Here is a 26,364-nt window from a genome sequence, read left to right on the forward strand (position 1 = left end):
GTTTACCGTCAATTTCCTTGCCATGAAAATAGACACAGAAGCTGGGATGGTGTTACAAAAATATGCAATGCTTATAAAATGTGATTAATTTTTCCTGCATTACTGTAATTAAACACAACAATATTTGACCTGGTCTAATACTGTAAAACTAATTCATGATGCGTCTTTAAATTTTGCATATATATATATATATATATATATATATATATATATATATATATATATATATATATATATATATATATATATATATATATATATATATATATATAATATACACATGCATGCATACATACATACATACACATATATAGAAAAGTTAAAACAACATATGTTATTCTATTGGTGGGCAGTGTTGATTTTAGGCAACACGCATATTTACGCAATTCCAAATAATTTATACTAAATGACATTTCTAATTTAATGGCACTTTCTCGAGTTCTTGTTTTACGGGTAAATAATAAAAAACGGCTTTTCTGTGTGTGTTTTAAAATGCCAGGATATATGATACGCAGAGAGCCTATTAAAGTCATTTTTTTTTTATTTAGTTAGTATTTTATAAAAAATAATAAGTCATTATGATTCAAACGTCCTCGTCGCTCTTTAGGTAGGTGTTTGAAGAGCAGTTTGCCGCTAACGCCGACTGCATTCACAGGTTTCACAGCCATCTGGATGAGGTGTCGTCTCTCCCGCGTCTCGGTGGGATTTGGACCGCCGCGCGTGTTAGAAATCTCACTCTGTGCTAACGTGTTAATGAAAGTCTGAGATTGGTGTAATTCTCTTGAACTCATTTTGCTCTTCAGATTCTTGTGCAAGACACTCGGCTCATAATTTTAGAGGTTAATTGGTTTGGGGAACGGCACTCATGCACACCGTCTCTCTAGAGAACCCAACGACATCATTGAAGACGTCATGCATTTTTTAATTTATAATATAAATTCATGCTTTTATGTTCATTTCAACCGATTTGCAGCAAATACCTGCGGTAGTTAAATTGTGAAAAGCACAAAAGCTTGAGGTTTATACACACGTTTTTAGAAGACGTCTCTTCTGCTCATCAAGGCTGCCTTTATTTGATCATGAATACAGTAGAAATAGTGAAATATTATTCAAATGTAATATAACAGTTCTCTATGTGAATATATAGTATAGTGTCATTTATTCTTGTGATTTAAAGCTGAGTTTATCATCATTACTCCAGTCTTCAGCGTCACATGATCCTTCACTAATCATTCTCATAGGAGGATTTGATGCTCCAAAAACATTTATGATTATTATCAAAGTAAAAAACTTTTTTAGGATTCAAATAGTGTGTGTGTGTGTGCTTATATATATATATATATATACTTTTTAATTAATAATGTTTTATATTTATAATATATATATATATATATATATATATATATATATATATATATATATATATATATATATATATATATATATATATATAATATATATTTTTATGTAATAATTGTATTCATATTTTTTTATTTTTAAATGCATCACAGCATTTTATATGTGTATATATATATATTTTAAGCTAAAATGCTGTGATGCATTTAAAAAAAAATACATTGTTATTATATTAAAAATATGACACTGAAGACTGGAGTAATGATGACATATTCAGCTTTGATCACAGGAATTAATTACACTTTACTATATATTCACATAGAAAAAGGTTATTTTCATTTTAATTATATTTCACAATATTACATTTTTTTATTTTTATATATAAAATAAAGGCAGCCTTGGTGAGCATAAATCGAACAGATCAAAAACTTTTGAAAGGCATTGCATGTGCTTAATGATGCACAACTGAAGACACCGATGATCTTAGAGATTTTTTTTATTTTTTTGCGTAATGAAACAAAATAATAATTCAAGCATGTGTTTTAGGTTCCAGGCTCTTGGTAGACGCTCCAAGTAGCCGTGTCTAATGAGGATGTCTGATACTGTCAGTGAGACTATGAGAGCTCTGGACGAAAGCACCTCGACTTCAGCCGACCTCGACACGCCGCAAAACCAACGCCATGAAAACTGCAGCGACGACAGGACGGACACGCAGGTAATGTGACGTCAGGAATAAAGCATCTCGCTCTCCTCTCCTTCAGTTTTAGAAGACGTCTCTTCTGCTCACCAACGCTGCCTTTATTTGATCATAAATACAGTAAAAATAGTGAACTATTATTCCAATGTAAATCAGGATGATATTATTCCTTCATCTCATATCCTTCATCAAAAGTGTTTGTTAACACTCAAATGAGACGTTATAAACATAAATATTTATCATAGATACAAACTCCTCACCTTTAGATGAGAATTCACCTTTCTGAGAACAAAATAAGTCACCTACGAGATTTGCGTAGATCCAATGAGAGCGTGTTTTGGGGGGATCTTTTTTTTCTCTCTCGGTTTGTGAAGAGTGACAGTACAAGGTAATAAAGAAATAGGGTTTAACTTATGAAGCGGTGTACAAAGTATCCCATATTGATGCATTTGTAACCAGTGGGACCTTCAGTATTCAGTTTTGAGTGTTAATGAAGCTAAGATGATTTCCAACATACGTTTTATCTGGTTGTTGTCGTCTTGTTTTTGTTTTGTTTATGTATTCATCTCCCATATCCATTGAATCCTTTTTTTGTGTTTTATAGAGGGTTGTTTTGCCCTGCATAAAACACAAAAAACTTTTGACCTCTTACCTGTTAGAATTAGTTTTCAGGCAGATGCAAAGATACTTAATAGTGTCTAGAAATGAGCATGAAAAGTAAATATATTTAAAAAATAAAAACCTCGGAGAATCTTTCCTCTATCCACACAATGTTCTCACCCTTTTTTACCCCTCACCCATCCCTGATTTATTAACAAAAAAGACCACGATCAAATGTGCAATTGTTGAATGGTTTTTAATCAATCGCTCGCCCCCTACAGGCCGTTTGCAGTGATGACCTGCACATATTGATCACTATAGTTGGCTTTGTGCTTCAGACACCATTGTCCCTTTGTTTGTGCGGAGCGCAAGGGTCAGCAAAACAAACGACTGAAGCGATTGTTCTGTTTAGCGCAACGGCCACAGAAGCCCACAGGAGTCAGGCGATCAATCGCCGGGTAATTGTGTTGTGAGAAGCAGCAGACTTGGACAAACTCTGCCGTCTTCAGATCATGAAGTCTCTTTATTTGAAAGAGTTTCTCTCTGATACAGTGGCCATTTTATGTTTAATACCCTGTCCCATCTTTGAAAACTGCTTGTGAAAAAGAGAGCGGATGACCGAGTCAACAACCGTGAACGTCCCGCATGTTGCCCAAAGGGACGCAGCGAGGGTCTTTACGGCCATCTGGCTCTTTTCTCTCGACGCCTTTGCCGATCTTGGCAGCTCGTGCTGATAATGCAGCTCTACCTGTTTGTGTTTTACGGTGAGCGCAGACAGCCACGGTATACAGATTCTTCCAGCATCGGTTGTCATTGAGGCTCTGTGTGGCCTCATGCCAGATTCAGCCTCTCGGGAATACATTATGTTCAATAGCCAATTAAAGCTGAATAACCATCCGTCATTATTCAGTACAGACACCCTGTGCTTCTTAACAATCGGCCACTTCTGTCTGCTGAGGCTGAGGGAACGACCGAGACAAAAGACACGTGAACAATGGTGTGTGTGTGTGTGTGTGTGTGTGTGTGTGTGTGTGTGTGTGTGTGTGTGTGTGCGTGCAGTAAATACATATATATTATTATATTGACTTTTTAATTAATTCAAAATCTATAATAAAAATAAATAAATAAAAATAATAATAAAGTATATGTATATACACTCACCTAAAGGATTATTAGGAACACCTGTTCAATTTCTCATTAATGCAATTATCTAATCAACCAATCACATGGCAGTTGCTTCAGTGCATTTAGGGGTGTGGTCCTGGTCAAGACAATCTCCTCAACTCCAAACTGAATGTCAGAATGGGAAAGAAAGGTGATTTAAGCAATTTATAGCTCGGCATGGTTGTTGGTGCCAGACGGGCCGGTCTGAGTATTTCACAATCTGCTCAGTTACTGGGATTTTCATACACAACCATTTCTAGGGTTTACAAAGAATGATGTGAAAAGGGAAAAGCATCCAGTATGCGGCAGTCCTGTGGGAGAAAATGCCTTGTTGATGCTCGAGGTCAGAGGTGAATGGGCCGACTGATTCAAGCTGATAGAAGAGCAACTTTGACTGAAATAACCACTCGTTACAACCGAGGTATGCAGCAAAGCATTTGTGAAGCCACAACACACACAACCTTGAGGCGGATGGGCTACAAAAGCAGATGACCCCACCGGGTACCACTCATCTCCACTACAAACAGGAAAAAGAGGCTACAATTGGCACAAGCTCACCAAAATTGGACAGTTGAAGACTAGAAAAATGTGGCCTGGTCTGATGAGTCTCGATTTCTGTTGAGACATTCAGATGGTAGAGTCAGAATTTGGCGTAAACAGAATGAGAACATGGATCCATCATGCCTTGTTACCACTGTGCAGGCTGCTGGTGGTGGTGGTGTAATGGTGTGGGGGATGTTTTCTTTGCACACTTTAGGCCCCTTAGTGCCAATTGGGACTCGTTTAAATGCCACGGCCTACCTGAGCATTGTTTCTGACCATGTCCATCCCTTTATGACCACTATGCCCCCATCCTCTGATGGCTACTTCCAGCAGGATAATGCACCATGTCACAAAGCTCGAATCATTTCAAATTGGTTTCTTGAACATGACAATGAGTTATTTTATAATAACTATAAAAATCTATATCTATAATTTAAGTGTGTGTATATATTTGTTTTATAGAATTTGCCACTTCTGTCTGTTTATTACAGATTTAAAATGAAAAAGATTATACACACATTCTATATGCTAGAAATATGCATACTAATAAACAACTACTTCATAGTCAATACGTGTTCCCTAATCTAAAGTTTTACCATATCATGTTATACATTTATTTTATTATAAATCATTTTTATATATTCAGTGTGTTGAGGGTGGTTCTGTAATGGGTTTTCATCCTGAGGGATCATATTTCCATTATATTATATTAGCAGAAACCTCAAAGGTATCCTGAAAGAACATTTCAAGAGCGTGACACTCTTTGTTCTCGTGTCCAATGAGGGAAGATGGCAGTAATGATGGCTTTTGAGTGACACTCCTGCCTTTATTAATCTAATCGCAGTCCGAGTTATTGAATGAAAGGTTTTCATAAATCGCAGGACCGGTTTAGTGTTGAATATATATTTATTTTAATCCAGAGAAATAATATTCCTGTGGTTGAGGTCTGTTTTTCCTTAGTCAAACACAAAGCATGTTCGCTCATGTGATGTTTAATCATTTGGAAGTGATGCATCTGTTCACCTGATACAGGAAAAGTAGTTATTTTTAAGTAGTCTAAAGTTTTCTTATAAATGGTTCGGATGAACGGCATCTCATGCAGAGCTGAGCTTTACGTAGTTTGTGATTTGGAAACATTAATCTCGGTGAGATTCACATGCTTCGTTTTGTCTCATTGCCCACAATGCAGCGGGAAATTCCCGGACAAGGCACTAAAAGACCCAAGGTACCGTGTCCAGAGGCATGAGCACGTGTGTTTGCTGCTTCCATCCGTCCGACGGTTCAGTGTGTGTGTGTGTGTGTGTGTGTGTGTGTGTGTGTGTGTGTGTGTGTGTGTGTGTGTGTTTGTGATTGTTTAGTCCCAGTGTTCATTGGAATGGGTGCACTGCAAAAAATGCTCTTCTTACTCAGTAATTTTGTCTTGTTTCTAGTCTAAATATCTAACAATTCTTAAATCAAGATGCTTTTACTAAGTAAAATGACATAAGATATTTCTTCTTGTTTTGTTGAAAATAAAATCAAAATGAGTTTTTGCTTAAAACAATCAAAATGATCTGCCAATGCGCTGAGAAAAATAATCTTGTTTCTGATTGAAATTGTGTTTCTTGTTTCTTGTTTCCGTCCCAAACAGAAATAAAATTATTTTCCTCACCCCATTGGCAGATCATTTTGATTGTTTTAAAGCAGCACTAGGTAATTTTTCTACCGTCATAATATATTTTTTAAGACTCTTGTGATGATAAATCGACTTACAATAGGTTGAATGACACGTCTGCTATAGCCTGACGGGGTCTGTATCGTTTTTAATCGTACTTTTAAACTTCGGGTTTCGGGTAGTAACCCGAGAACAAAAAGAACTACAAAATTCGACTGCTTTACGGCATATACGTCACTTCCACCAACACACACACTTCCTTACATTCGGACGTGCGAGCCCAACTTTGTTCGTCGGATAATATAGTCATGTCCGAAGCAGCAGAGACAAATAAGAAAGAAAAGGTTTTGTTGGAGAAAAGCAATAAGAGGAAACGAAAAAGTGATGGGATTAAAGGCAGGACGAGGATCAACATGTGACCAGCGTTTGCTCGTCGGCGTGAGCTGAAGGAGGCGTGCCCGACCGATGCTGTCCTGCTTGTTACGGTGATTACCTTTCACTCAAACATTGAACTGAAGTATCATATAGATTCTGGAAAACGCTAACCAATAGACTTCTATAATGACGCTGGCTTGTAAACGTGAGCATCGTGATTATTTGCCGTTTGAAAAAAATAAAACCCATGAAATGATATTCATATGACATGCTGAAACATCTGCCACTGACTGTACCTGGGATGAAGACATTTCACACGCGCCGCCAGAAGAACTCCTGCATGTGAACTCCTCCTGCAGTGTTCAGGGGAACTGTTAGTGCTGCACCGACCCGCGGGACGCTAATATGAAGTTATTTGGCCCGCACCGCACCACTGGATATATTTTTACAACCCGCCGCGCACCCGCGACCATTAAATAGACATACGGGGTCCGCGGGTTATGAGACGACCCGCGCATCACTAGTTCAGGGCTATCAGGGCTGTCATGTCAACAAATGCACGCGCGATGACATCCCCTGTTGTAGGATGACAGCTCTTACGACAGTAGTTGAGGACATTATTTTTTCCCAACTGTAGGGGGACCCCGAGAGCAAAAGTAGCCAAGTGCGGCTTTAAGCAAAAACTCACTTCATTTAGGTTTTTTCCCCAGAAAACAAGAAAAAATATCTTATGTTGTTTTACTTATCTAGTAAAAGAATCTTGATTTAAGAATATTTAGATATTTGGACTGGAAACAAGACAAAAATACTAAATAAGAAGAGCATTTTTTTCAGTGTGTCTTGTGTTTTCTGAATAGCCGCCATGTACCGCCGTCATAAGTCGGTTCAGTTCTCTGCATGATTCTCATCCGTTTTTCCTGAGGATCTCACGTGTGTACGATCCGCTGGCATTCGGTTTAAAGAGGCCGTTTCATGACCCATGTTTGTTATGTTTGCATGGGAATTTTTAAATATATTTGATCGTTTTGTCATGCATTCATGCACTTCTGCTTGTGAAAGTCAATGACCCTGTGTAACCTTCACCCGTACTCTTCTCCAGTCTAAGTTAAAGTTAGTTCGGAGCCTGGCCATTTGTGAAGAACCTTCTCTTTCCACAATTACCACACAACTTCCTCAAGACCAGCAGGTAAACATGCTCTAGGGTCACTGCAATCCAGCTACACACTGCTCAACACACTTGCATCATGTGTCACGTGATGTCAGACGACAGGATTCATTGATGTGTATTACTGGAAATCATTTCAGATTTTTGTATCATAATGTGCATTTCACTCTGCTGTGACTAGTGATAATTCACTTACGTGATACAAATATACAGTACAGGGCAAAAGATTGGATACATTACTTTTTGTAATGGTTTTGAAAGAAGTTTCTTCTGCTCATCAAGCCTGCATTTATTTTATCAAAAATACAGAAAAACATTTATATTGTGATATTACAATTAAAAATATTTGGTTTTCAATTTATTGTACTTTTAAATGATCATTTATTTCTGTAATCAAAGCTGAATTTTCAGGATCATTCCTCCAGTCTTCAGTGATCATGATCCTTCAGAAATCATTCTCATATGAGGATTTATTATGAGTGTTGGAAACAGCTCTGCTGATTAATATATTTGATGAATTAAAGGTTCAAAAGAACTGCATTTATTCAAAATAAAAATATATTTTCGAATAATATAAATCTCCTTTACCATCAATTTTTATCAATTTAACACATCCTTGCTGAATAAAATTATTGATTTATTTCAAAAAAAGAAAGAAAAAAATGACTGACCCCAAATTACTGAGCAGTAGTGTATATTGTTGTTACAAAAGATTTCTATTTTTAAAACATTTGCTTCTTTTTTTACTTTTTATTTATCGAAGTATTCTAAAAAAGTATCACAAGTTATGAAAAAATATTAGTCAGCAGAACTGTTTCCAACTTTAAAAATGAATCCTCATATGAGTGATTTCTGAAGGATCATGATCACCGAAGACTGGAGGAACCATCCTGAACATTCAGCTTTGTTCACAGAAATAAATGATCATTTAAAGTATAATACATTGAAAACCATTTTTTTTTTTATTGTAATAATATATCACAATATTAAGTTTTTTTCTGTATTTTTGATCAAATAAATGCAGGCTCGATAAGCAGAAGAAACTTCTTTCAAAAACATTACAAAAAGTAATGTGTCCAAACTTTTGGCCTGTACTGTATATTTGTTAAAATTAGTGCTCCCAATTAATTAATATCTGTAATTAATCGTGATTAAAAACATCTGCGTTTATAAAATATTTTTATATTGTAATAATTTCACTTGCTCTCCAAATTAATGTCTTTCAATTTAATGTAGAAACAACTTAAAGACGGCATATTTGAAATATTTGTTGTAATGGCATCTTTTTATGAATGAAGGCCAGTATCACTGATACGGATGTCTCTATGAAACATTGACGGTAGACGTATAATTGAAAGATATCAATTTCAACATTTATTAGGCTTTAAAAATAACAACTTTTAATTTAAGTGACACACAAACCCATTATAATGTCATATTTACCTGTGGCCTTTATATATGATCAATATACAGACACATTGAAAGTTTTCAAAGTCTTAAATGCATAAATAATACATTTTATATAGATTAATCTTTATTAAAACTACAGTTTTCTCTGTTCTCTTTGTTCTTTGATGAACATTAATGACATGAATGTCACTGCCAAACACGACGCGGATCTGACGCGCTGTCACACACATCTCATTTATGACGTTCAGAAAGACAGAAGAGAACGCATTGTCTGTGAATGTCCTGATTATGACACACACACACACACACACACGATGCTCAGAAAGACAGAAGAGAACGTGCTGTCTGTGAATGTCCTGACTATGACACACAACACACACACACACACACACGATGCTCAGAAAGACAGAAGAGAACGTGCTGTCTGTGAATGTCCTGATTATGACACACACACACACACACACACAACGCTCAGAAAGACAGAAGAGAACGTGCTGTCTGTGAATGTCCTGACTATGACACACACGACGCTCAGAAAGACGGATGCTGCGTTAATTGCGTTAATTAAATATATTTTCAATGTGTTAATCTGAAAAAATGTATTGCATGCGTTAACACACTCATTTTGACAGCATTAGTTAAAACATTAAGTACTTCGGTCAAGGGAACTACATAATAAATCCAGTGATGTGAAAAGCACACACAAACAGCCTCATCATAGCTGTTATAGTAAACGATTGACCAAAATCAAACGATGAGTGATATTTAATCGGTTGCTTTGTTGTATGTTCTGAATGGATGTGATGTCAACATTTTAGCTTTCAGTGTGGAAGTTTGGGTGTTTTTGGACTTAAAGATGACCTTTTTTATCGTTATTATTATTATCCCGAAGTCTATTTACAAAGTCTTGATTTAGTTTTTAGTGTCTACTAGAGCAGGTCTTCCTGCTTGAATGTTGATTATTTCCTCATATTCTCTATTGTTGCGGATCCTCTCTTCCCAGCCTCAGTAACGCTCTGGTTAGTTCCTGTCTGTATGTAGCCCCGCCTTCTGTAAGGCACAATGTGCTCTGATTGGTCGGCTGGATCAGTGTGTTGTGATTGGTCGAGTGCTTCCAGCGTGTTTGTGAAATGTCCCGCCCCTTATCATAACCACCAGTTTCAACACACTACTAACTCAACCAGGCTCCTCCCCTTTATTCTGCGTATGAATTATTTAAATGAGGAATATTTTGACGTGTTTGTTCCCGGAAGAAACCGTTTTAGGGAATTCAGCAGATCAATTGTGATACAATAATATATTGAACACTAATTTATGTCTGAAAAGTTAAATATTAATGTGAATTATTTGTTTATAAATAAATAATACATCAAAAATGTATTTTACAATTAAACATTTAATTAAACAATTTATCTCTTTCTTGTCAGTATTGCTGTTTGATTATTAACGACAATATTATTAATAACAGACATCGTCAATCATCAGTTCCTTTTATCTCAGTTTCATTATGGCAGGTTTTATTAAAAATATGATTGAGGTAGTTATCAAGAACTGTGATTACACAAACACAAGTCTTTATTTTCATGGAGATATTGGTGGTGTTATCGTTCTGCTCCATTAGCGTTGTGTTTATCTTTACCCTCGCAGGATGGAGATCATATTAAACTCTCGCAAACGTTTGACAGAGACGAATCGCCCATCACTGCAAACGAGGAGGATGGAGACAGAAGTGCCAACACGCTTGAGAAACTGGAGAAAATGCCACGCAAGATGCTGTCCAGAGGTGCGTTGTGTTGTGTGGTTAGAGTTTAAAGGCTTGGTTGTGTTTATGGGCCGCAGTATAACGTGTCTTAATACTTCTTTTTTTTTTTTTACGCCGTATTTTTCTTCTATTCTCCCTTTATTCCACACCGCTGTCTCCACTGTCTTTTGAACGGCTCGTCTGCTTCCTGCTTCTATGAAGCCCATCCCTCTGAAAAACGCAATGGTCTTAGATTGGTCAGATGGCCAAATGTCGTTTCCTGTATTTTTATTGGCTGAAGTGCCAAGCACAGGCTAAGGCCACGCCCCTTCCCATTACGGGCAGAAGTCACATCTGCGGAGACTAGCGAGGGTTTATGATGTCACCAACCCAGGAAGAAGCTCGTTGTAGTCCAAACCGGCCATTTTTGTAGGCAATAAACTGCCGTAACTTTAAAAGACAATATCTCCGTTTGCATTGAACTTTCAGCGCTGTAACTTTGCAGATACTGTTTATGCTCAAGCAGCAACATTACACACTAACTAAAGATAAAAAAGTGAAATTTCATGCAGCGTCCCTTTTAAAGAAACCAATACAGGTCATTAAAAATGTTCTCCTGTCTTTGAAGACTCCAGTCAGGATTACACAGACTCCACTGGCATCGACCTGCACGAGTTCCTGGTGAACACACTGAAGAACAACCCCAGGTTAGACATCACTGTCCACAACCACGGGCCTGTTGCACAAAACTAGGATAAGGAATTAAAAGGGTTAGTTCACCCAAAAATGTAATGTCTGTCTTTAACTCCTCACCCTAATGTCGTTCCACACCAGTAAGACCTCCGTTCATCTTCACACACAGTTTAAGATATTTTATATTTAGTCCGAGAGTGTATGCAAGTGTATGCACACTATACTGTCCATGTCCAGAAAGGGAATAAAAACATCATCACAGTAGTCCATATGAGACATCAGTGGGTTATTTAGAGTCTCTTGAAGCATCCAAAATACATTTGGGTCCAAAAATAACAAAAACTACGACTTTATTCAGCATTGCCTTTTCTTCCGGGTTTGTGTTCAATCCTCAAATAAAGATTCAAACGGTTATGAATCAGCGTATTGATTCATGATTCGGATTGCGTGTCAAACTGCTGAAATCACGTGACATTGGCGATCTGAATCATGAATCAATACGCTGATTCATAACCGTTCGAATCTTTATTTGAGGATTGAAAACAAACGCGGAAGAGAAGACAATGCTGAATAAAGTCGTAGTTTTTGTTATTTTTGGACCCAAATGTATTTTGGAATGCTTCAAGAGACTCTAATTAACCCACTGATGTGATGATCTTAGTAATCTTGTCATCTGTATGCAAAATTTGTAAACGTACCCTGAAGGCACACTCACAGCAAGAACGATAACAATAACAAAAGATAACACTATAGAGGATAAACTGAGCCAGTATCACCAAGATATCCCGGCTTAATCCCTTATCCTAGTTTTGTGCAATAGGCCCCAATGCCTAATATTTAATTTGACCTCCAGAGGTTGTCATCCAACAGTTCCTGAAGGATGACATTTGTTTTTGTTGTTTTGTAGTCTGTTGTGGGAAGTGCTGTTTATATTTATTCCTGTTTTGAATCATATTGAATGGCTAAATGTAGACATTCATCGACAGGGACCGAATGATGCTGCTGAAGCTGGAACAGGACATCCTCGACTTCATCAGTAATATCGAGTAAGTCCTTGCAGCTGTGTGTCATCCTCGGGGCACTATTTAATCGGTTTTATTATTTCCCAAATTAAAAAATAACATTTTAATTGTTACATTACATTTTAGTCATCAAAAAGCATGTTGAATCAATTGAAGTAATGAAACATACAATTTAACTAAAAGTTGAACAAAAATTACTGTTAACACTTTCTATGAATATAATACATACATAAGGCGTACATGTTGTACCGTCGGATATATCATAACAACAGTTACAATATATTACCGTAAAATACTTGCCTATTTATTTGTGGTTATACATTTTAAAGGCACAACATGTAAGATTTTTGTATTAAAATATCCCAAAACCACTAAAACAGTGCTATATATTTTGTTGAATTGTATACTTTGATCATCCCAAATGTTTTCAAGAATGTTTAAATTTAGAGAAATAAGCGATTTTAATCAGGACATCATAACCGCGTTACCCTCGTTTTTTTTAAAATTTATTTTGTAGAAACCATGGAAAAACAAAGATGCTTTAATATCTGATGTGTTTTATTAGACAGGTGAGCAACTGTTTGGATCATTGATGGACAGAAACTAATCATTATACAGTAATACAGCATTTAATCTGTCATAAAATATGTTTTAAAAGTATTTGCATGCCATTTAGCAGCACAAGCCATCCAATATTTATTAATATAATATCCTAATATGAGCTCGCTCACTGCATTGTGAATGTGTCTCATAGTAGTGCCGAGCGAACGCACAGAGTAGCATTATAACGCCTCGTTCAGCTGCACAGCACTCGGCCCTGCTCTGCTTCATACTACAGTAACGTTAATAATATCATCTATTAACATGATTTCTGCCCATGTCCCGTCCCCCTCCTATCCACCGGCTGTAGAGGTGAAGGCGACAACTCCCATGAACGCACATTAAATCTCTGGGTCATCAGGCTACGCCTTTGTTTTGAATAGGCGAATCACTACATAGTGTGCCTTTAAGAGTACAATGCATTATAACACCAGATAAAGCCTGCATTTATAATGCATCATAAGGGTATTCTTAATGCATTATAAGACGTTTCCCTTGTGGAAAAATCAAAGTTGTGTTGAAAAGTACAAAGTAACAATACATTCATAAAAATTGTCAAATTATAAAGGCTTTACTACATCTAATAAGTAGGTAAGTTTTATTACTGTTTTTACGATTATTTATGAGATGATACAACACCATTATAAGGTTGTTTATAAGGCATAATGCATTAAAGGGATACTTCACTGCCTTTTCATATTAAACTGTTATTCCATTAACTAAAACGAGTTGATACATACCTCTCTCGTCTCAGTGCGTGCACTTTATCTCTCTGACGCGCGGTGATGATCTGATAGCATTTAGCTTAGCCCACTAAGCCCAGTTCATTCACTATGGTACCAAACAGAGATCAAGTTAGAAGTACCAAACACCTCCATCTTTTCCCTATTTAAATACAGTTACACGAGTAGTTGAACGATCAAGTATGGTGACAAAGTAAAACGTGGCGTGTTTCTAATCGGATTAAAAAGGAGAACTATATTGTATGGCGGAATAGCACTTCTGAGAGTACTTCGGCTCGGCGCAGTAAAAAGTCCCGGCCGAAACATCTTTCCTCACATCTCCCCCTCACTCTCATTTCTGTCAATAGGGAGATGTGAGGAAAGATGTTTCGGCCGGGACTTTTTACTGCGCCGAGCCGAAGTACTCTCAGAAGTGCTAATCCGCCAGACATTATAGTTCTCCTTTTTAATCCGATTAGAGAAGTACCACGTTTTATTTTGTGTCACCATACTTGATCGTTCAACTATTCGTGTAACTGTATTTAAATAGGGAAAACGTGGAGGTGTTTGGTACTTCTAACTTGATCTCTGTTTGGTTCCATAGTGAATGAACTGGGCTTAGTGGGCTAAGCTAAATGCTATCAGATCATCACCGCGCGTCAGAGAGATTAAGTGCACGCACTGAGACGAGAGAGGTATGTATCAACTCGTTTTAGTTAAGGGAATAACAGTTTAATATGAAAAGGCAGTGAAGTAACCCTTTAAAGGGGGGGGGGTGAAATGCTGTTTCATGCATACTGAGCTTTACACTGTTAAAGACTTGGATTCCCATCCTAAACATAGACAAAGTTTCAAAAACTAATTTTGGACGTTTGATGGAGTATTTCTGTGTCAAAAATACTCCTTCCGGTTTCTCACAAGTTTCGGCGAGTTTTTTTCGAGTATGGGTCTACTTGACGTTAATAAGAGCGGAAGGTCCTTGTATGGGCCGTACGGGCTCTTCTCCCAGTAGGGTGCGCGCGCGTGACTAGAGCACGCTGTAAACAGTCTCTCAGGTGCAGATCCAGTCGTCCGTGAACACTTATGTCGCGCGCCGCGCTCCACTTTATTCCTATGGGTGACGTCGAGCGACTTCAACGCTTCAGCACAGCATTCTGGGAAGGCAGCGCTGCATTTGAACCGATTTGAACGCAGAAATGACGGGAAGCTTCACAACATCGTTTCAGTTGCGTCTCAAAATGGATTTACACACCACTGCTGTCAGGACTTTACCAAATCATACCAAAGAAGTGTGTTTTTGACGGAGCAGTCCCAGCGCTAAAGCTTCGGTCCTGCTTTGGAAGCAGCCGGTGAGTAAAACTGCTTCAGATGTCTGTGCTTTTGGCTACGGACGCATGAGTAAACATCAGTAAACGACACGATCGCGTGCTTCGTCATTCAAATGCGCTAACTGTTAACGGTTACTCCATTGTTGTTCTCTGTATAACGTTACACTAGTCTGACGTGCAAAACCGTTTTGCTTGCTACTTCTAAGGTCTAGTCGCATACAATAGTCCATAAACCGAATCATGTCCTCATACACTGCGAGTAAACACACACAAATGTGGAGAGGCCATTAAATACAGTCCATACCACAGAGACGGGCGTCCTGCTGTTGCCGTTTCTCCTGTTCAATTTATTTCTCCCTCAGATTTGATTGTGGATCATTATCTGTATTAGCTGAGATAGATGGGTTTCTCCGGTTTCTCCACGCTTGAGGACGTCACCGCTTTGCGCGCTTGTCATTCTTTAGCTCCGCCCACACGATACGCCTCCAGGCGCTCGGTTTTTTCCGGAAAGACTCGGTACAGCCTATATTTCTTTTATAAATATGATAAAACTAAAGACTTTTCGGAGATATGAAGGATGCAATACTACTCTATAGGTACTCAAGATTGACATGAGATTGACTGAAACTGAGTGTTTCACCCCCCCTTTAAGGACACCCTTATCATGCATTATAAATACAGGCTTCATAGAAAGTGTTCATCCGTATGAATTATGGGAGGTCTTCTGCTTATCTGTAGATAGTATGATTTATTAATAAGGCGTGTACTGAAGTTGGTCCTCCAATATCACTGTTTTAGGGGTCACACTTTAGATTAGGGTCCGATTCTCTCTAACTAAAACACAAATCCAAAAATCTAGCTTAATTCGTTTTTTTTTTTTTTTCTTCATTTCTTGAACCAAATGAAAAGGCAAAAAACAACCGTTTCTATTTATTACTTTTTCTGTAGAAAACCAAATAACTAGAATGCATAAGGACTCCCTATGAAATCTGTTTTATTTTGTCCCAAATTCGATTTTTTTCCTATCAATTTCATTTTTTTTTATTAAAAAATTATTTAATGTTAGTATTCAAAATGCATGTAGGATAAATTGAAATAATCAAATGTATTAAAAAAAAGTAACAATTTATTAAAAAAAATTAGGCCCTATAAAAAGCTTTTTTTCCCCCACAATTTATTTTTCATTTTAATATTCTGTTTATTATTCGGTTTTATAATTAAATGTTATTAAGCAAGCGTCTAATCTACCTAATTAACGGAGTTCATACAACTTGGATAATTGAATGATTTATGTATTAAATGTTTAAATAGTCATTAATATGGCTGCTGTTTGTTTCAGGAGTCAGAGGAGAAAGTTTCCGCCCATGACCTCCTATCACCGAATGCTCCTGCACCGAGTCGCTGCTTACTTCGGCTTAGACCACAACGTCGACCAAACCGGCAAATGTGTCGTCATCAACAAAACCAGCAATACACGCATGTAAGTGACCTCGCTCCGTTTCTGGAGTGTGGCGTCTTCTACATCCGTTCCTTTAAAATGAGTTTTACAGGGGGATCATAATAATGAGCAGTGTTGGGGTAACTCATTACAAGTAACTTCAGTTACGTAATCAGATTACTTTTTCAAGTAACTAGTAAAGTAATGCATTACTTTTAAAATTTACAACAAAATATCGGAGTTACTTTTTCAAATAAGTAACGCAAGTTACTTTGTTTTCCCATTTATTGACTGACAGTCCTCATGTCCCCATGTTGAGATAAATCGTAAGTGTGAAGTCGTTTTGTGTAAACAAGATGGTTATTGTAGTTCTAGTGTGCATTTACTAATCTCATATGCACACAAACTAAAAACACAATTCAGTATTCCTTAAAATGAATAAAATCTGTGAAATGCAAAATCAGAATACTATGCAAACCTCCAATAATTAAATATGTTAAATAAATCAAATATTTTTATGCATTCAATCTCACTTTATTGACCGATGTATTGCTGCTGACTTTTAAACCAGTTAAACCATATGCAAAAAAATACTATTATTGGGTAAGTGTTACCTGAGGCTTATTATCTACTTTTTGTGTGAAAGGGCGTTTACGTTTATTAAAAAATAGTACTTTTTGTTATATATATATACACATACATACATAAAAAACAAGCCCAGCCCAGGTGAAAAAAAGTAAGGCAAAAGTAATGTAACGCATTACTTTCCTTAAAAAGTAACTAAGTCACATAATTACCGTAATTCCTCAAATAAAGACCGGGGCCTTTATTTACCTGAACTGCCGATGGGAACCGGCTTTTATTTGAAGCAGGCTTTTATTAGGGGCAGGCCTGTATTTCTAAATCCATCTGTTTGAAATATAATTGCTTTATGTAAACTGTTTTCAATTTAAAGTGATCGTTCCAGTGGACAAATATCATTGATTTTTTTAAAGAAACATTTACAAAAATATCACCATACAACAAAATAATACGCATTTTTTGTAACTCCGCGCGCAGCTCCGCATCCGAAGATGAACGAGTTCTCGGCGAATCTAGCCGAGCGTGACGTCTCATCACACCGGCACCAGTTTGCACATTAGGTGCTTATATTTACTGAATGAGCCTACAAAAGCAGAAATAAGCCATTTTAAATAAAGATCCAGGTTTAAGCAAATAAATAAATAAATCACGTCATTAAAGTTTAGTGAAATTAGGAAATATTTAAGAGATCGTTAATTTAGTGCATATTTTGTTCTCATGTCACAAGTAATAATATCAAGCCAAGGTTTACTGAGTTTTACACGATTCTTTTGTAGTGTGGTTTTTGGTGAAATGTACTAAAATAAATATCATCACCTGTGAACGTTAGCCCACTTTTTCTCGACGCGTTGGTTTATAGAACAATTACTCCGAATCACCCTCTGTCGTTTCAAAGAATAGCACACGGCGAGCGCGTCAAATATAATCGCCTCGTTCGTTTGGGGAGGAGCGCGCGCAGTCAGCGGTGACGGGCGAAAGTATAAATAAGGCTTGAGACGCGGCTGCGCAGAGCTGAGCTTCGAGGCTTGGGTGCGACACCCTTAAGACATAAAAGAGACGAGAGGCTAATATTAGGTGCGTCTTAATCAGCTCCCTAGTTCAGTAATCAGGGCACTGATCAGGACATACCGGTAAGTCAATGGGCTAACTCCCTGATCAGTGTCCTGACTACTGACGGAGCAGATTGAGGCACACGCATTGTGAAGATCGATATTTGTAGCCTGCCTGACACGGCATTTTCACAGACGTCGCATCTCTCATAGACTACAGTAGCCTGTTTAAAATGGCACATGCATCCGTTATATTCTCAATTTAATGAACAAAGCAATCCCTGTAAAGTTTTTAGGTTAACTATAGAAGAGACCAGGAATATTGTGTGTCGGGGCGCGTGGCATCAGGATGGTTTCGCATTAAATTAACGCCATTTAGGAGATTATCCACTCATTTTGCCCCGCCCTTTATTTGAGACCGGCCTTTATTTGTTTGTGCTGACCACGCCCCTGGCCACTATCAGAGGCCCGGCATTTATTTGACTACAGGCTTTTATTTGAGGAAATATGGTAGTTACTTTTTAAGGGAGCAACGCAATATTGTAATGCATTACTTTTCAAAGTAACTTTCCCCAACACTAATTATGAGGGATTTTTTGAGATGGGATTGTCTGTAAACGCCACGCTTTTCCTGACACGCGTCTCATTTTGGATGTCTCTCTCTGTTCCCCGACGTGTGCAGACCAGATCAGAAGTTTTCCGAACACATCAAAGACGACAAGACGGATGATTTCCAGAAGCGCTACATCTTAAAACGGGACAACTCCAGCGTGGACAAAGACGACAATATGGTAGGTGGAGATCTGCTAATAAAGTCATTATCAAACAGGCGGTTAGCTTGCATATTGATTCATGATTCGGATCGCGTGTCAAACTGCTGAAATCACGTGACATTGGCGATCTGAATCATGAATTAATACACTGATTCATAACCGTTCGAATCTTTATTTGAGGATTGAAAACAAACGCGGAAGAGAAGACAATGCTGAATAAAGTCGTAGTTTTTGTTATTTTTGGACCCAAATGTATTTTGGATGCTTCAAGAGACTCTAATTAACCCACTGATGTCTCATATGGACTACTGTGATGATGTTTTTATTCCCTTTCTGCACATGGACAGTATAGTGTGCATAGACTTGCATACACTCTCGGACTAAATATAAAATATCTTAAACTGTGTGTGAAGATGAACGGAGGTCTTACGGGTGTGGAACGAGATTAGGGGGAGGAGTTAATGACAGTCATGTCATTTTTGGGTGAACTAACCCCATAAGGACATTATGTAATGCTTCATATACTGCTGGTTCATAGAGCGTGTTGTGTTTCAGATGCGTATGAAGCTAAAAGAGGACCGGAGAAGCAAGTCAATCGAGGAGCGTGAGGAGGAATATCAGAAAGTGCGCGAAAGGATCTTCGCTGATGTGAGATGCGTTCACGTGATCACATGATTGTGTCTGAAATGCAGCTTTAACAGCCTTGCCTCTCTTTCGCAGGGTTTAGACACCTTCCCGCTGGATCAAAGGTGAGTGTAAGACGAAAGACCAATAACTTTTGTAATATACAATGCCAGGTTTATTAGACGTCTAGATTAGTCTGAATAGACAAAATGGAGAAAATCAAGTCCCAGCCTACAGTTTTTGTTCTTATTAAATATCATTAAATCATTGAATATCACACTATTAATATTATGCTCACATTATGGGAGTAAATAGATGGCACACAGTGTTTGATGTGACTGTTATCTTAATATTACACTTAATATTCAGTATATTATTTAGGGCCCTATAAAATCCGTTTTATTTAATTTTTCTAAATTCCTTTTTTCAATTTGATTTAGGCTTTTTTTGGACTCCATTTTAATAGTTCAATCAAATTCAATCAAATTTAAAAAAAGGACGTTTAGGGTCCTATGAAATATAAATAAATATATATATATATATATATATATATATATATATATAATATTTATTTATTTATTTATTTATTTTTTCTTTCTTAAATTCCTTTTTTTATAAAAAAATGTTTTAACCAATTTCTGTGTTTTCAGATTTTAATGGTTTAATTAATTTGTAGTAATCAATTATGTCTAATTAATTGAATTTATAATTACAGCAATTTAATATGTTTTTTATATATATATATATATATATATATATATATATATATATATATATATATATATATATATATATATATATATATATATATATATATATATATATAATATATATATTATCTTTAAATTATATGAAATTAAACAAACTTTTTGTCAAACAATGTGCTGCACAACAACTTTACTGTTAAAATTAAAACATTCCTTAAACATTTTTTTTTTTTAGAAATTATTATTAGTGTTAGAATTATTATTATTATTACATTGAGACTCAGCTAAATTCTACTGTACAACAGTAATACATTTCTGTCACAATTTCTTCAAGTTAAACCAATCTTTTATTTTGACGGGCTGCTGTGAAGAGCTTTAGAGTTTCTGTGTGTTTATGATATTATAACAATAGTTCTTCTCAGATGAAATGGTCAAATGTTCATGAAGAGACTCTGGAGATGAAGTTCGTCTGTTCATGTCCTCGAAACAGCAGAGGCTGAAGTGTGTGTGTGTGTGTGTGTGTGTGTGTGTAACCACACGTCTGCAGTGCGCCATTCATTCACACAGACACACGCAGAACATGCAGGATTTATATTTAAACAATCTTTTGCATTTTATTATTCACAGATACTAGTCCATATCGCGATTTGATTTAAGTGTACTGACCTAATTTTTATTTATTTATCAATAATTTGACAAATTCTCTGTTGTACAGTACATACAATTTTTATGACCGGATTCCGTCTTCACTTTCTGCATTGCTAAAAACGTCCTAATTATTGAATAAATCGCTCTGATACTATCAGATGAGAACAAAACTTGACTATTGTTATCTGTCGAGCTGCTTCAAAACTGAATTGAATTAATTTCATAACTGTTGAACTTTACAACTCTGACATTGTTATTGATTTAAATCAACACTGAACTAAATAACAACGTATTGTTTTTTTGTAGAGCTGCTTGATGTTTGCATCATTGATTCCGTTATTTTCCTGTTTCTAAGGTTTAGAAAATGAATCCTTGTGAAGTAATAAGTGACATGTTTTCCAGGATTCAGGAGGACGAGATGTGTAACAATATACAGCAGAGGCGGCAGATCTTCAGGTAATCATGGCCGTTCTTCATGTTCTTATGAGCTGCGAGTGACATGAATGTGTTCTTCTGTAAAGGCCTTTGCACACTGAGTCCGACTTTGCACACTGTGTGTGTGTGTGTGTGTGTGTGTGTGTGTGTGTGTGTGTGTGTGTGTGTGTGTGTGTGTGTGTGTGTGTGTGTGTGTGTGTGTGTGTGTGTGTGTGTGTGTGTATCTATACCTTACTGCCAGTCTCTGTTCAGGATCAATTGATTCACGGAAATTGGTGGTGGTCTTTTAATATGTGGCTCCAGTATCGCTAGCAAAGCATCAAACTGAGCCACTGAAACTAAAGTAAACTTTGAATCGGTCAGGATAATCCCGCTTGATAAGGTGGAAATCTTCCTACACAATCGCAGGACTGGATGGACCCAATATTTCCTCTCTCTTTTTCTCTTTTTAAGAAGAGAGGACATTTTTTTTGCGTTATTTTGTATTGTTTTTGCGTTCGTAGCACATTCATTAATAAGCATCAGACTCAGTGTGCAAGGTCCCTATGCATGACAATTTTCAGATCACGAATACGAAACAACACATGCGAAAATTTCGGACTCTGTGTGCAAAGGCCTTAAAGCCGTCTGATGTCCTCATGCAGGCTGAAAGACGATCGGTCGGAAAACAGCCGCCAGAGCAGCTCCGAGAACGAGGCCAAGTATTCAGAGCCGCGTCCGTGGAGCAGCACGGATTCGGACAGCTCCAACCGCAACCTGAAGCCTGCCATGACCAAAGCCAGCAGCTTCAGCGGCATCCCGGTCCTGATCCGCGGAGACAGCTCCGGCAGCAGCAAGAGTGTGGGCCGGCTCTCAAAGACAGGTGAGGGACTCCACTGAAGTCATTGGTTGATTCAGGGCTCGACATTAAAGGGGAAGTTCACCCAAACATCAAAGTTCTGTCATTAATTACTTACCCTGATGTCATTGGACACCCGTCAGACCTCCGTTCATCTTCAGACACAGATGAAGATATTAGTGTTGAAATCCGACGGCTCAGAAAGGCCTTCATTGACACCAATGTCATTTCCTCTCTCAAGACCCATAAAGGCACTAAAGACATTGTTACAAAGCCCATCTCACTACAGTGGCTCTACAATCATTGATGAAGAGACAAGAATAGTTTTTGTGTGCAAAAAAACTAAATAACGACTTCTATAGAGATGGCCGAATTCAAAAAGAAGTTTCGAAACCGTTATGAATCAGTGAATCGATTCATGATTCGGATCGCCAATGTCACTAGCCTAGAAATCTAGACGCACCCTAGCGGCAGCAAATCTAATCTGCCGCGAGTGTCGTCTAGCAACTCAATACAGTTCTGAGCTGTAAAAACCAAACTCTGGTCGGGCCAATCACATCGTGTATAGAGTCGGTAGGCGGGGCTTAACATAATGACGGCTGAGTTGCGTTTGCGTGCTTCTAGTAAACACAGAAGCTGGCGAACGGCGGTCTTTCGAATCAGCTTTGACCGCGACTCTGGAAGACTTGGAGTTAAGCTTTTCTCTGAGAAAAGAACAAAGAACGGCACTGAAGTCATTCTTAAAAAGGGAAGATGTGTTCAGAGTTTAGCCGACCGGATACGGCGAATGTTTAATCTGTCAACGAGCTCCGCTTCACCTTCGTTGCTCTGGTTGGTTGTAGCGCTATCCTATCGCGTGCAGAGGGAGTTTGAAAGACAACCGTTTATCCGCCCCTCGGATTGAGCCGTCAATGGTGAGTTTCCATCTTGATGTGGGTCTGGCTTGTCAGGCTACAATCTCCCGTGATTTCAGCAGTTTGACACGCGATCCGAATCATGAATCGATACGCTGATTCATAACGGTTTAAAGCTTTGTTTTATGCATTATGTCTTAAAGGGACAGCAGCCTAATATAAAGGCATGCTCAAAAGTTTACACACCCCTTGCAGAATCTGCAAAAGGTAAATTATTTTAACCAAATAAGAGATCATACAAAATGCATGTTGTTATTTTAAGTCCTGTCCTGAATCAGATGCTCAGGACAAACAAGAGAATAAAGAAAAACCTCACAAAACACACACACAGCCGTGGATCATCAGGGAACAACACACACACACACACACACACAGATCATCAGGGAATGACACGCAGGATTAAGAATCAAAGTTTCATAAACTTTTGAACGGGTAATTTTAATAAATAAATAAAAAAATGATCATGTGGACTTTATGTAAACATCTTTTAATGTAAAATATCATATTTAGGACAGCAATAAATAAAAAATAACAACAAAAAACATTTTTTATGAGCTCTCATATTTAAATACAATTATTCACATTTAGCTGATTCTGCAAGGGGTGTGTAAACTTTTGAGCACAGCTGCACCTGCTTCTGTCTGTCATTAATGCTAATCAAACAGCAAAAGACAAAGAAAAGAAATCATACACTGCTCTTTCTTAGCTTTAAAAAGGACTAATAAACGTTCAATTTATACTATGCGGTGTTATTTAGCATTTGATAACGGTTTCTGTACCTGAAAAGCACTGGTTATTTCATTTGATTATTGGTCTGTTTATTTGTGCCTTTACTTGCAAATTGGTCATTCATTCTTATTTTATTACTGACTGTTACTTGTCTTTAATGTTTGAAATTTATATATGATGGACTAGTAGTTTTTGCAGTGGTGCCAAAATTGGAAAGTTTGTTTTTTTTTGTGGCAGGGCCGTCTTAAGCGTTGAGCCCTGAGATCATTGGCTCTCTTTCTCTGATGATTTCATGCTCTCTTCTTCATTCTTGCTCGTAACGGCATGCTTTACTCCAACTGCATGCTCTGAAACTCACTTTTATTAACACTATTTGTTTAATCCTCTGAATTCATTGGTGATCGTTCACACACTACCTTTCAAAAGTTTGGGATCCGTAAAAATTGTGTTTTTTTTTCCGGTGACGCTTAATAAGACCGTAGACCAATATGTAATGAATTTACTAACATTTAAAGGTTTGTTCACTTCAAAATGAACATTTCCTGATATTTTACTCACCCTCATCTCATCCAAGATGTTCATGTCTTTCTTTCTTCAGTCGGAAAGAAATTACGTTTTTTGAGGGAAACATTCCAGGATATTTCTCCACATAATGGACTTTAAAAAACTTAATTTCTTTTCCACCGAAGAAAGATGAGATGGGGTGAGTAAATCATCAGGACATTTTCATTCTGAAGTGAACTAATCCTTTAACAATGAGCAACACTTTAATTATAGTATTAGCTCAGGTTCATGAAATATTAACAACAATATAACTTTTGATTTGAATCATTTATTAGTAAATGTTGAGATTAACATGAACTAAGTGTGAAAAATACTTTTAAAGCGTTTATTAATCTTATTTAATGTTAACAAATATTTAGTCTTTAATTCAGCAAGGATGCATTAAATTGATCAAAAGTTACAGTAAAGACATTTATAATGTTATAAGATTTCTATTTAAAATAAATGCTGTTCTTTTTAACTTTCTATTTATGAAAGAATCCAGAAAAAAGTATCGCAGGTTATAAAAAATATAATAATCTGATAATAATCATAAAGGTTTCATCATATGAGAATGATTAGTGAAGGATCATGTGACACTGAAGACTGGAGTAATGATGATAAATTCAGTTTTAAATCACAGGAATTAATTACACTTTACTATATATTCACATAGAAAACAGCTGCTTTACATTATAATAATGTTTCATAATTTTTACTGTATTTATGATCCAATAAACACAGCCTTGGTGAGCAGAAGAGACGTCTTTCAGAAACATAACCGAATGCATTGATGTACATTACCGTCCTCCGCTTGTATAACCTTTGAGACATGAACACATTTAGTGCTTTTCATTTCAAATATAAAAAAACACATCCCATATTTGAGCGAAGGGACAAGAAACAAGTAAATTGCTAAATGAGCCGAGACATTAATCAGAAATTAATTAATATGTCATTCTCAGCTAATACAGTTAGTCTCTTCTTCCATTGCTTTTGTCCCTGAGGTAATTAGAAATGAAATTGAATTGAGCATCTTGTTGAAATTTGTCTGACCTTGCTTTCTATGCTTCATATTCTGGAGTGTTTTAATACGTCCAACGATCCCCAGTGAGTTCACGAGCGATGGCTGTCAGCACTGCTCTGTTAAAGGGATAGTTCACCCAAAAATGAAAATGTGATGTTTATCTGCTGACCCCCAGTGCATCCAACATGTAGGTGTGTCTGTTTCTTCAGTAGAACACAAATGAAGATTTTTTTTATTTCAACCGTTGCTGTGTGTCGGTCATAATGCATGTGAATGAGTAACAATTCTATGATAGTAAAAAAACATGCTTAGACAACATGCACAAAAACCCTGCTGCTCCTGACGACACATTGATATCTTAAGACACGAACCGATTCGTTTCTGTGAGAAACCGAATAGTATTTGTTATTTTTTAAACTGGCGCGATCATAGGTATATATTATGTAGAAGCCTGATTCGACTGATCCACGCAGGCATTAATGAGGAATCTATATATATATTATATATATATATATATCTATGATCGCGCCAGTTTGACCTTACTAGACGGAAGTAATGATGGACGGGAACACTAGATGAGATTCGTCTGGATATGAGGTAAAAAAACAAACAAACACAAATAATGTTGTTTCTCACAAGCCCCTTTCACACTGCACGTCGGACCAGCAATATTCCCGGAACATTGCCGGGTCACCTTCTGTGTGAAAGCAACCACGTCCCGGAATTGATTACCGAATTGAACCCGGGTCGGGGCTCTAGTAACATTGCAGTATTCGACCCGGGAGGAGCGCTGAGTGAACAAAAGCCAAAACTAATGCCACGTGTACGTAGTTATCGTGCGACTCCTAGAGCTTGTTTTTTCAGTAATACAACCCTGCAGTGCCAGAAGAGCTCGTCGGTGTTTTAAACGCAGAGAGTGTTCGTATACAAAAAAAAACTAAAATTAAACAAGCAGAAATGTGTGCAAACTGGACACAAGTCGAGACC

The 26,364-nt window shown here is 37.2% G+C and overlaps 1 protein-coding gene across 7 annotated transcripts in view; it reads left to right on the forward strand.

The window, feature by feature from the left end:
• LOC137075732 (R3H domain-containing protein 1-like) overlaps positions 1 to 26,364 on the forward strand; it is a 101,968-nt gene that overhangs the window by 36,757 nt on the left and 38,847 nt on the right. For 6 of the 7 annotated variants that reach the window (XM_067444650.1, XM_067444651.1, XM_067444652.1 and 3 more), the window contains exons 3-14: positions 1,903 to 2,071; positions 5,550 to 5,585; positions 7,489 to 7,575; positions 10,612 to 10,747; positions 11,334 to 11,412; positions 12,385 to 12,444; positions 16,410 to 16,550; positions 18,822 to 18,930; positions 19,468 to 19,560; positions 19,633 to 19,661; positions 21,294 to 21,347; positions 21,971 to 22,188. In XM_067444650.1, the coding sequence (XP_067300751.1) occupies positions 1,943 to 2,071; positions 5,550 to 5,585; positions 7,489 to 7,575; positions 10,612 to 10,747; positions 11,334 to 11,412; positions 12,385 to 12,444; positions 16,410 to 16,550; positions 18,822 to 18,930; positions 19,468 to 19,560; positions 19,633 to 19,661; positions 21,294 to 21,347; positions 21,971 to 22,188 (1,171 nt within the window). In that variant the 5' untranslated portion in view covers positions 1,903 to 1,942. The remainder of the gene's footprint in view (positions 1 to 1,902; positions 2,072 to 5,549; positions 5,586 to 7,488; positions 7,576 to 10,611; positions 10,748 to 11,333; positions 11,413 to 12,384; positions 12,445 to 16,409; positions 16,551 to 18,821; positions 18,931 to 19,467; positions 19,561 to 19,632; positions 19,662 to 21,293; positions 21,348 to 21,970; positions 22,189 to 26,364) is intronic. The other variant, XM_067444654.1, reaches the window with a different exon arrangement.

This window comes from Pseudorasbora parva, chromosome 5 (assembly GCF_024679245.1).
Source record: "Pseudorasbora parva isolate DD20220531a chromosome 5, ASM2467924v1, whole genome shotgun sequence".
NCBI classification, from domain to species: Eukaryota; Metazoa; Chordata; class Actinopteri; order Cypriniformes; family Gobionidae; genus Pseudorasbora; species Pseudorasbora parva.